Raw genomic sequence first — 12,216 nt, forward strand, 5'->3', positions numbered from 1 at the left:
CTCACATAGGTTCCTACATATTCTACAAAGATCTTTATCGGTCAAACCACATAACAACATACGTTGTTCCCTTTGTCATCACTATGTTACTTGCCCGAGATTCGATCGTTGGTATCTCAATACCTAGTTCAATCTCATTACCGGCAAGTCTCTTTACTTGTTCTGTAATGCTACATCCAGTAACTAACTCATTAGTTACATTGTTTGCAAGGCTTATAGTGATGTGCATTACCGAGAGGGCCCAGAGATACCTCTCCGATACACGGAGTGACAAATCCTAATCTCGATCTATGCCAACTCAACAAACACCATCGGAGACACCTGTAGAGCATCTTTATAGTCACCCAGTTACGTTGTGACGTTTGATAGCACACTAAGTGTTCCTCCGGTATTCGGGAGTTGCATAATCTCATAGTCATAGGAACATGTATAAGTTATGGAGAAAGCAATAGTAGTAAACTAAATGATCAAAGAGCTAAGCTAACGGATGGGTCAAGTAAATCACATCATTCTCTAATGATGTGATCCCGTTTATCAAATGACAACTCTTTGTCCATGGCTAGGAAACTTAACCATCTTTGATCAACGAGCTAGTCAAGTAGAGGCATGCTAGTGACACTCTATTTGTCTATGTATTCACACATGTACTAAGTTTCCGGTTAATACAATTCTAGCATGAATAATAAAAATTTATCATGATATAATGAAATATAAATAACAACTTTATTATTGCTCTAGGGCATATTTCCTTCAGTAGCCCTGCTGGAGTGCTGGAGGTGACAAAGACACAGAGTTCTGGCAGGGGTGTGGAGCGGCGGCGAATGCAAGAGAGAAAGAAGGAAGAAGATAAAATGGGGAGGACTGAGGCGCGGGGGTCCGGGAAGGGTTTTGGGTGGGCCTGGGGTGTCGCAGTCCTACGTTCTCATGTTCGGACTCCCGTAAACCTCCCCCATGTTTGTCTTTGGTATACGGGAGTAAACGCGTCCGGACGGCCTCGCAGACCAATACGAGCCCGCATTGGATGGCTTCGGCTTTCTGGATGGATGCGGTCGGTTTGTAGGTCCATCTTGGAGATGCCCTAAGGACATCTCCGACCCCTAACCGCATCCGTCCGCGGACACAGATGCAGGAGCCGACTATCTAATGTTATCCCCTAAGGGTGTAGTTAGGTCTCAGACGACTAAGATTTAACCAAGTCCTAGTCAAGTAACATAACATGCAAAAGAGAGAGAAAAATCGAAGAGAATTTTTTTGCACGAATCTTAAAGTAAGATATCACAGATATAACATCGACCGAGACTTTACGAAGTCTCAGTCGACTAAGACTTGATGAAGCAGTCTTAGTCGATTGAGACTTTGCAAGGCTGCTCCCCTAAATGTCCGTCAATATGGTCAATTTTAAATTTTAATCGGTTTGATCAGATAGGGTGCGATGGATCACACCAGCGCCAGATCGCATCCTCCAATCAAAACCAAAAAGGGACAAGTATGCATAGTTTTTAGATGCCTGGTCACAAAAGAATATCATCGCCAATCCGTGCAAATAGTTGGATTTTTATGCCCTGCCGGACCGGCAATCCGAGCCTCCATGCTCAACCATGTAATTCTCCAACCATGGCGGTGTCTGCATAGTGGGCAACGATAGCAGGCCCCCGCGTCCCAGGCTTCGCCCTCCACCACGTCCGCCATCTCCACGTCCTCCACCATGACCTACACCTCCGCCTCCGTTGACCTTCTGCTTCTTGAACGCGCTGCCGCCTTTGCCTTCGCTTTGAGATGGCGATTTTACCGTATCTTAGAGTTGATCTTCTACGCGAGTGTGATCGCCGAATCCTCCACTACCACCATCTCCGGCAGCTTCTCCTGCAGGTCCATGAGTCCTGCAGAGCCCTCGCTTTTGTAGCTAGCAACACTGTTTCCGCGGCAAAATCCCCCAGTGTGCTCTTCCTTCCCGCTATTATTTTATCCCGACCCTGATTTTGTGGAGCAGGGCAGGTAAGGTAATTAAGCAGATTCTTTTATGTTGATCTAACCTAGTGTCTATCGAGCGTAAAATCTTGATTTTTCTTTTCATAGGAAAATTGTTTGAGTAAGCTAGGTTTCTGGTCCTGCTGTCTGTGTCTGTCCCTGTGTGGATTTGTTGACAGAAAGGATCAATTTGGGGATAAACAAACTATTCAGTGTGAAATTATGGTAGTGTAAAAGGATATAGTGGATCAATTTGGGGAAAGATAATTTTTTGTGTGTGTGGCTCATATGATATGTACCCATGTTGTGAAAATTTGCTATAACATCAGTATAGCCACTCGAATACACAATAAACATACATTGGATTTGAGAGGCCCCATGTGTCATCCATGCTAAAGTTTGCAGGTGGCTGCCTTGCTTAGTCGGTACGAGGTCTGAGACCATCCTTGGCAACACAGCAGAGGGGAACCCAAGACGTTCCTCTGGATTATGTGTTCCCCTGTCTTGTTTTATTTGATTGAGCACCGTCGACGATATACTTGGGTGGTATTGCAATCTTTATACCAATGTATATGGTCTTTCAAAAGTCTTCTTCTTTAATTGAAAGTTGGGTGTCTAGCTTGAAAAGCGTTATTTCTGTTGACTAAAGTTGGATGTGGAAAACTATTTCTGTTTCTGCATGTGCATATGCATGCTTTGCTTTTTTTTTCTTATAACTTTCCACTTGTAATCATGCATTATGTGTTGCAGATGGACCAGCTGATTCAACGGTTGACAGAAAGGACTCGCCCTGCAAAGAAGACCATAATTGCCAAGATGGTGAAGCACAATATCCTCGGCCACATCTTCCAGAGGTATGCCATGAAACGCTGATGATGGGCTATGAGTGCTCTAACTATACTAATTGGTTTTTGGTAAATATCTAGTATGAACATATCCTTAGTGATGCAACCTGCTACAATCCTACTGCATTACTAGCTTTGTTTTGTTTGAACTGCCTGCAGAAAAATGTCTGTCATGAGTATTAGATCCCCTTCTGTCTTAGTAAGGAGGGGTAGATTTCATAGAGTTACTTCTCTTACCAATGGCTTGTTTTTTTTCTTGGTGTGGTTTTACGGTCTGGAATCTGGATTCAGTGTCCTGCTGTTTATGCATACCGTACTTTAAATACTCCGGTATGCAGTGCTGAGGGTTGATCGCTGGCTGCGGGGCCTGACGCTATTCCCCTTCACCTCCTTGTTCAACCTCCATAGTTTGGAGGCCCTTCTCCGGTTCTCCCCTTGCCGCCTTGGTCGGGTGTCCTCAGCAAACATGCTGAGAGTGGCTTTGCTTGCGTTGGTAAGGTGTGCTTTTGTCGGTGACGACGTAGTCATCATCTCCTGCTAGATCAGCTGCAGCTCCAAGACTCAATTGTGTTTCTTTTGTTCGATCCAAGTCCTGTGTGCAAAAGTGAAGGACTAAGTTACTATTTTATTTTCTTTGGGGTCCTCCTATGGGTTGTGATGTAACAAAGTTTGATGCGTTATACCAGCTTCGAGGTCCTTCAAGAACCTTACACTTTGCTTAGAAAATAAATAAAAAATAACCAACATATTGTTAGCTTCTTCCATGCCTAGCACATGTCGTCCTTGGCAGTTAAAACTCAATCTTCACGATAAAACATCCATACATATCTACAGAGGCCCCATCCTTACCTTGATAAATTTTTTAGTTCAGATGAATAACCATCTTTGTGCCCATGTTTGCTACAGTATGTACCCTGAGTGTCCATATCTACTAATAATTTGGTGTCCGATGTTATTATTTTATACAACTCCCTCCCATTAAAGGACCAACATTTTGACTGCATTATTTTTCTTAGTCCAGTTCACATTGGGCTCTTTAACGAGTAAATAATCTTGACCCACGGTACTTCGAGTGAAAACACTTCTGATATAAGGTCGATCAGCTGCTCATTTCCTGTAGTGAAATGATATTTTTTATAGAGAAAATTTCCTCTGCGGCGACATAGTTATCTCCATCCTTCTTTGTTTTGCACTTCTATATTACAGAGATTGATGGTAAGACTGTTCCCAGTTGACATGATCACACCAAATTATGTGCGAGTTTAGAACCATGTAAAGTATACCTCTTCATACTACTAGAACTGAGAAGTGGTCAATTTGGAATGATTTGTTTTGGATATGTCGCTATTGTTGGAAGTGCTAGACTGCTAAGGCTACTACAATCTTTTATCCTGGTGCTAGTGGCTGACACTCTGTATAAGTACTGTAGTGGTTTAATTTGCTATCATTAGGAAGTTAGGTTGTGTCTGTGAAGTCGCCTCGCCATATGCCATAAACGTGTGTACGTGTGAGTTTGATGACATGCAATGGTTTCACTCATAGTAACTAGATGATACCAACACTATTCGTTTAGAACCAAGACATTTAGGAAAGTAACCAGCCTTTACTCAGCAGTCAGCACAATTGCACGGTGTGCCTTTGTATCGCGTTGCAATCATGTGCAAAAAGTTGGGTTAAAATGTTGCCCGACATGGTTTTCTTTATTTCTTTTGTCCATTTGAAATAATTTCTCACATGCTTGTGCATGCAGGATATCTGGTGTCATATATATTCCCTACTGTCAATGCAAGATGCTGCTCGAGCTGCTTGCGTATCTTATGCATTTAAACGTTCTTGGAGATGCTATCCTAACCTTGCTTTCGATATGATAACATTGGGCATAGATATAGAATCATGTGGAGAGGACGAAATAGCAAGGAATTTTACCAGCAAAGTTGACCATATTTTGAAAAACCGCCCATGCATTGCCACCAAGACCCTCGAGATTGTTTTCCGTTACTACAATATCGACGTCTGTAACATTGATAGCTGGTTTCAGACTGCTGTTACACCAGGGATTGAAGAACTCACTGTGGAACTATCTTCAAACTCAGGGAGATATTACAACTTTCCGTGGTCACTTTTGGCTAACGAGAGTGGAAACTTGATTCAGTATCTAAATCTTGCCCGTTGTGCTTTCTCTCCGACTGGCGGGTTGTGCTTTAAAAGCTTGACAAGACTCGAGCTAAGCGACGTTCATATCACGGGGGACCAGTTGGGATCGCTTCTTCAAAATTCTTTTGCTTTGCAACGGATGCAACTCAAGTGTTGCAATAAGATAATTTGCTTGAAGATACCGTTTCATCTACAACAGCTCAGATATCTGGACGTGTTTGACGGCAGCACCTTGCTGCGGGTTATAGAGGTAAAAGCTCCAAACCTCTCTAATTTCCAGTTTATGGGTCATCGCCAAGTACAACTATCACTTGCAGTAGGATTGCAATTCAAGAAGTTCGACCTGTCCTTTCCTGGTGCTGTCAGCTATGTTTGTTCTGCTTTTCCGCCCAGCTTGCGATATGTTGCAGCTCTTTCCCTAGGTTCATGGCTTGAGGTATACGCTAAATCCTTGGTTATCTTTTGACTGTTGATATGCATAGCATGAGTGATCTGAAATATCTTTGTGCAGATGATTGATACACCGGTTCTACCTAGCAAATTCTTACATCTCAAGCACTTGAGTGTTGATCTTCAAGCAATGACATTTCCCCCAACCTACGACTACTGTTCTTTGATATCCCTTTTTGACGCTTCTCCTTCCTTGGAGACCCTTGTCATGAACGTAAGTCACTGTCCATCTTGCAAGGATATTTAGTTACAATGATGGAACTATAATCCAACCATATTGGCCTGTCATCTTCAGGTTTTGCAGAAAAAGATGTTGCACAAATCAGTCGTGGGAGATACAACACATTTGAGGCAGATGCCAGGACACCGCCATGATAGCCTCAAAACAGTGAAGATCATTGGTTTCTCCTTTGCAAAAAGCCTAGTAGAGCTAACATGCCATATCATTGAGAATACAACGTCACTTGAGGGCCTTACATTGGACACCACAAGAGGACATCCTTCGTATAACTGTTTAACCAACAATATTGGAAAGTGCATCCTATTGCATGGGGATTTTATGGTGGAAGTTCGTAAAGGGCTCTTGGCTATCAGGACATACGTTGAGCCAAAAGTTCCTTCCAGAGTCAAGCTAAATGTTGTGGAGCCTTGCCGCCAATGCCATGATCAACCATTGATCATATGTTGAACTTCATATGCAAGTTATCATAAGTACCCTATGATTCCTGTGTAAGTTAAACTAGAACGCGAGGAACCTTGCTGCTGCTGCTACTTGGGGTATACACCCCAACCCCAATGTTTAATGTGTAACTAGTACGCTCGTGTGTTGCCATGTAAGTGGACCCCCTGCCACTCCAATGTTTCTAGGTGTAGGTGCAAGCAAAGTACAACTGGAATGGACAAAAAATTGTTGATCCATAAAAGATGTACTCCCAGTATCCAGTAAAGCCACTGCTCTTTTTCCATTGAGATAGATGACCACAGTGGGTGTGGAAGGGGAGCACCACTGATGGCTTGGGCAAAAATGCACATCACATTTTCTGTGTTGTTCCCTGTATTTTAGGTTCTTCAGTGTCAGTTTGCTATTGGCCAGTATGATCTTCCTGCATGATATGAATATTTGGTACTAATTTGCTCTAGTGGCTTTGAACCCATTTATCACAACATTTCCAACATTCTCCCACTTTTCTAGTTTTATGAAACTTAACATATGGCAGCTCTAATTGTTTCAAAGGTTGTTGTTGTTGGACAGGCACATGAACACGAACATATCTCTGAGGCACAACTTTTGTTTGATTTCTTATAGCAGTTTGTGCAAGGGACACGGGTCTTATTTGGGGGAGAAGGCTTAGTATCCCTCGCTATCCAAATAAGCATCAGTCAGGTCTAACTTGGTGCTTTATGCCCTCTCTGAGTCCATTGACATAGCACCTAACAAACCAAGCTTCAGATAGTTCAGGATTTTCATCCTGGACATCAGCCATCAGTCCTTCAATTTTTTGGTATATTCTTGGTTGTCTGATTATTCTGTTTAACTGTAATTGAACCTCTCTGTTAGGTCATATAATAGCCATGGGAGGGAAAACTTTTTAGAATTCAGTCCATGACAACACTTTCTCTAACAGTCCTGACCTAAAACAATATTCTTGGACTGTCTGATTATTATGTTTAACTGTAATTGAACCTCTCTGTTAGTTCATATAATAGCATGGGAGGAAAACCTTTTCAGAATTCAGTCCATGACAACACTTTCTCTAACACTCCTGACCTAAAACACACGCCAGCCTCTCCTACAATATAAAGTTGGACGCGTCTAGTGGGCGGCCGGCTGCCCACTAGTGTGATCAAGCGGCCGGCCTGAAAAAGGTAAGTCCCTGTCCCCCCCGCGGTCCCGCGCTCCAGAAAAGGAAAGCGACCACCAACCCATGTGATCGAGCGGCCAGTCCAGATACGCGCAAACAGAAGGAGAGAAATGTCCTCCCCACGCTCCCACGTGGCCAGCTATACCTACCGAGCCCTCCCACGCCCGCTCGCCCCCAAGCCATCACGGTTCCTTCTTCTTCTCCAAGAAAGAAGGGATCCAAGGCCCTTCTTCCTCCTCCTACACAGCCGCCATGGCAGCCCCAAAGTAGAAGAAGAACATGTTTCAAAAAAGATCTAAGGGGAGGATGGTCAGAGCCATACCAGGCAGCAACATCAGGGCAGGTAATTTCCCTCCCCGTGCCCCTCTTCACTTTACTCCTTCTTCTACTGCATATGTCAACCCCCTTCTCCATGGATCTAGCAGAAATCCATGGAGAAGCTGCTTCAAAAAGAGGTGGATCTGGCAAATAACCCCACCCTCCCCCCATGAGTGTCATATCTGCAACTGAAAACAAGTACCACGAATTACTGTGCAACTAATCATGGATAGGAGCCTACTATTCCCTGGTTTGTGCAACTAAACACAAGTCATTAGGTTTAGTTGCACAGCTTCCTAGTTGCACACTAAACATGGTTTGAGACCAACTTTACTGAACATTTTTCTAACATGCATGCCAGCCAAGTCCCCCCCACCTAGATGTGTTAAACAAGCCAACTAAACCAAATTCAGTGGCCAACTGAAACATGATTCTAGCCAACTCAATATGCATTGTAGCCAAAACCTAAACATGCATTGTAGCCAATGAAAAATGCATAAGTGTGCAACTGAACATGCATCCCAACCAACTGAACCTGTATTATGGCAACTCAGCATGCATGCTAGTCAAAACTGAACATGTATCCTGAACATGTATTCTGAGTGAACACTATAGAAAACCTGAAGTATATGTGCAATAAAAACATGTATCCTGGCCAATTGAACATGCATGCTGGCCAACTGAATATGCATCCTCGTCAACTGAAACATCTATTCTAGCCAACTGAACACATTGACTGTCCAACTGAACATGCATGCTGGCCAATTGAAAATATGCATCCTGGCCAACTGAGACATCTATTCTATCCAAAACCAAAAATCTGTAGTACGACAGCGAAAACACAAGAAACTTTTGTACATAGCTAATGAAACCACAAACCATATTAAAATAGTCACACATATATTCTTGTCCCACACATATATTCTGGTCCCAAACCTACTGCAAAGCTATAGTGTAGAAAATATGTTCAATATACTAGAAGTAAAAATAGAAACGACGATGAAAAACATATATCTATAATCTATCATCCCATTCTTCTTTCTTCTTCCACCTGGATTTCGTCGTCTCAATTGTGGCATCAAATTATGTCCAAATTATGTGCAGAAAAATCTAGATCAGCTCCTTGCCAACAGAAAACCTGCAGATCATTGCAACAAACAAAGGAAAAAGTCAGAAAAACTCTGTACAAAAAAAGACATGTTCTTGCCAACTATTTACTGCAAACTGTGCAACTAACATAACAAGGTTGTGCAGAAAAAAGCATACCTGTTATAATAAAAGAGTCTGCTATAGAGATGTTGCTTTTCGAACTAAGATTGTCATAAAATGGTGTGCAACTATCTATTTACTAAGTTTTTAGGTTGTTTGAAACACTCTTTGATGATTAAAACTTGACATCACTTCCTTCTTTTTATATATGCAGTGGATGTGTGGCAGCTGCCAGAAAAAGGAAAAAAAATGCTTGATCTCAATGAGTTGCCCCCTGATCTCAATGAGCTTCCTCATGATATGGATGAGCAGCAACCCAACATACCGCAAGGAAATTGGAGAGAAAATGGGCGCTCCGTTTACTACACGCAGACAAGTCGTGGGCCTAACCCTATGGGCCATGACAATGTGGCAGGGCAGTCATCAACACGTGGTGCCCCTGTAGTGGTTTCTTTGCAGTCAGAGAGCCATACTCTTGATGACACAGGCACCGCGGCAAATGTTCTTGGTCCAACCAGGACTGAGTTCGATGCTGGCGCTGTTGACGGTGCTATGCAAGGAGAAGAAGGAGAAGATGAGGCTGGTTCTCAGCCAATGGAACCCTATGTTGGCATGAGGTTTGACACCCTTCAAATTGCTAAGGATCATTACAACATCTACGCCTTACGGATGGGTTTCTCTGTCAAAATGAACACCTCTAGGCGGACAGGCAATGTATTGGTAAAATAGCAGTTTTGCTGCAACAAGTACAAGAAGCCAAAAGCTGATGATGGAGGAGCCGAGGCTCCTCCTGTCCTGGACCCTATACCAGATCCAAAACCTGTTGACACTGATGAGGAAATGGAAGATTAACCTCCAATTTTTGCTGAAGAGGAGGTCGGTCCTAGTAAGAAAAATAAGAAACGAAAACACGAGACAATAAAGCAGACTCAATGCAAAGCAAAAATGTTGGTGAAGCTGATGGATGGGCGATGGGAGGTGACACATTTTGTTCGTGACCACAATCATCCGCTGGTGAACAAATATTCGTTGTCCAAATACTTGAGACCCCACCAAGGCATCTCTCCTGATGAAAATGAGTTTTTGCGCATCTTGTATAACTGCAACTTGACTATAGGTGTGTTTCTGTATCCCTTACAGAATTAAGTTTCCCTCTAGGCAGTCCAGTGTGTAACTGTTATGGTACTGGTGTGCAACAAAATCCCTTAAGTGTGCAACTAGATTACCTTCACTGTGCAACTACATAATATTCCTGTGCAACTAGATTACCTTCATTGTGCAACTACATAATGTCCTGTGTGCAAAATGAAAGTGTTTTTTAAAAGGGGCAGCTGGTTGTCAATTTCCTGCAACTATCTTCTGTGCCAACACATATCGTATTATTGTGCAGCTGGATATGTGCATTCGTACGACTAATAAAATGTATATTGTTTCTTTTTGTATTATGCAGGACGTATGATGCATGTAATGGCTGAGTTCTATGGATCTGAGATGATGGTGCCGTTCGGACCAAAGGCAATAACAAATCTGTGTACAAGTTTCCATAGAGATGACACAAAGGAGGGTGACCTGATTGAGACAATTGCGCACTTCAAGGATATACAAAAAACCGATCTAGACTTCTTCTATAAGGTGAAATATGATGAAGAGGACAGAGTTGTCAACATATTTTGGGTGGATGGCTCAGCTCGAAAAGATTATGCAGAGGCGTACCACGATTGCATATCGTTTGACACCACCTACATGACCAACATGTACAATATGCCGTTCGCACCCTTCATCGGAATAAACCGACATGGCCAGTCTTTCATGCTGGGTTTCGCGTTTGTGAGGCAGGAGTTGGCATCGACCTTTGATTGGGTCTTCTGAGCATTCCTAGAGGCTATGGATGGCAAACCTCCTGACAACTTCATAACCGATCAGGATGGTGCAATGAGGCAGTCAATACAGAGCATCTTTCCATCCACACTGCATCGCTGTTGTCGATGGCACATCATGAAAAAGGCTCAAGAAAAAGTTGGTTGGATGTTGTGCCGGAATCCAGGGCTCTCTGATGATTTCAACTACTGTGTTGACTTCAGCTTCACTATAGACAAGTTTGAGCAGAATTGGGCTGGGTTAATGATGAAGTACGAGGCTATGACACACACACACACACTTTGAGAAGTTGTATGAATATAGGTCAACTTGGGTGCCGTGCTACTTCAAACACATGTTCTTCCCCTTCCTGCAGTCTACACAGCGTAGTGAGGGGTTCAATGCCGTCCTAAAAAGATATGTGAACCCACACAAATCAATGCTGAACTTCGTCAAGCAATATGAAAAAATTCAGAACCACGTCCTTGCCAAGGAAGGCTGCAATGATTACAGGGCTGAACACCTTGAGATTGAGCTATGGTCCAACTTAGAGAGGCAAGCTTACGAAACCTACACTAGGGACCTTTACCGCAAGTTCAGAGAAGAGTTTGTGCTGATTGGACATTATAATGCGTTCCTAGTTGGTGCTGACCTTTTTGAGCTCAGACCAAATCAGGAATTTGTTGCCAAATATGGTTCTCGAAACTACTTGGTGCAGGCAAGGGTGGAGGAGGGTTCCTATTTGTGTGAATGTCGCAAAATGGACAAGGACGGCATGCTCTGTTGCCACATCCTCAAGGTGTTCACCCATCTTGGAGTTGATGTCATACCGGAAAGGTACATGCTAAGACGGTGGACACCTACTGCTGTCCCTAGTGTGCCAGGGACCGACTATAAGCAACCGGATGAAATGCCCCCTGAATCAAAGAAGCAGATAAGGGAGAGAAACATGATATTCGATTTTCGGAACTGGCCAAGTTTGCAAGTGGCTCTGATGCAGCACAGGAAATTATATAAAAGCATATGCGCGGAGCACGTACTGAGATTGGCCACCTGAACAAGTCCAAGAAAAAGAAAAAAACAGTTGCTGCTATGGGGCCATCAGATGATGGCAACCCTCGAGGACCTCCTCCACCTCCATGCATCACTCAAGGGGCTCATCATCCATGTAATTACCTTCCCCAACTCCTGATCTAACTAGGTGTGTAACTTCAGTTGCACACATCATGGTGCCCAGTTGCACAGAACAGGCTGCCTAGTTGCGCATGCTGTGTTAGTTCAAGCATCAAGATAACGCAACTAACTTGTTTTCCCTGTTCTGGCTATAGGTGATGGCAACCCTCGAGGACCTCCTCCACCTCCTGGCCGTACACGACATGCTCCGCCACCTCCTCCCCCGCCTGGCCCAACAAGCAGTGCCCCGCGTGCTCGTCCCAATGGACCTACATGCAGCACTTAGGGGGCTCATTGTCCAGGTAATTACCTGCCCCAACTCCCCATCTAACTAGGTGTGTAACATCAGTTGCACACATCATGGCGCCCAGTTGCACAAA

General features: G+C 43.5%; 1 protein-coding gene and 2 pseudogenes across 1 annotated transcript; all 3 read left to right on the forward strand.

Annotated features, from left to right (window-relative positions):
* Positions 1–1,705: 1,705 nt before the first annotated feature.
* On the forward strand, positions 1,706–6,113 carry LOC125556287 (F-box/FBD/LRR-repeat protein At1g13570-like). Its single transcript, XM_048719055.2, has 6 exons — positions 1,706–1,899; positions 1,991–1,995; positions 2,719–2,822; positions 4,564–5,403; positions 5,479–5,631; positions 5,713–6,113. The coding sequence occupies exons 1-6, from the start codon at positions 1,706–1,708 to the stop codon at positions 6,103–6,105; spliced, it is 1,689 nt and encodes a 562-aa protein (XP_048575012.2). The 3' UTR covers positions 6,106–6,113.
* Positions 6,114–9,046: 2,933 nt separating this feature from the next.
* LOC147972044 (uncharacterized) lies at positions 9,047–9,952 on the forward strand (annotated as a pseudogene).
* A 321-nt stretch (positions 9,953–10,273) lies between these two features.
* LOC147972045 (protein FAR1-RELATED SEQUENCE 5-like) lies at positions 10,274–11,720 on the forward strand (annotated as a pseudogene).
* Positions 11,721–12,216: the final 496 nt, after the last annotated feature.

This window comes from Triticum urartu, chromosome 5A (assembly GCF_056163025.1).
Source record: "Triticum urartu cultivar PI428250 chromosome 5A, HENAU_Tu73, whole genome shotgun sequence".
In the NCBI taxonomy this organism is placed as follows: domain Eukaryota; kingdom Viridiplantae; phylum Streptophyta; class Magnoliopsida; order Poales; family Poaceae; genus Triticum; species Triticum urartu.

What these genes read in the sequence shown, in the direction of transcription:
- LOC125556287 (XM_048719055.2), top strand. Translation starts at nt 1,706, where the DNA reads ATGACCTACACCTCCGCCTCCGTTGACCTTCTGCTTCTTGAACGCGCT. An exon ending in CTCGGCCACATCTTCCAGAG is followed by an intron (nt 2,823 to 4,563) that starts GTATGCCATGAA and finishes TTGTGCATGCAG; the next exon opens with GATATCTGGTGTCATATATA. An exon ending in CCCTAGGTTCATGGCTTGAG is followed by an intron (nt 5,404 to 5,478) that starts GTATACGCTAAA and finishes ATCTTTGTGCAG; the next exon opens with ATGATTGATACACCGGTTCT.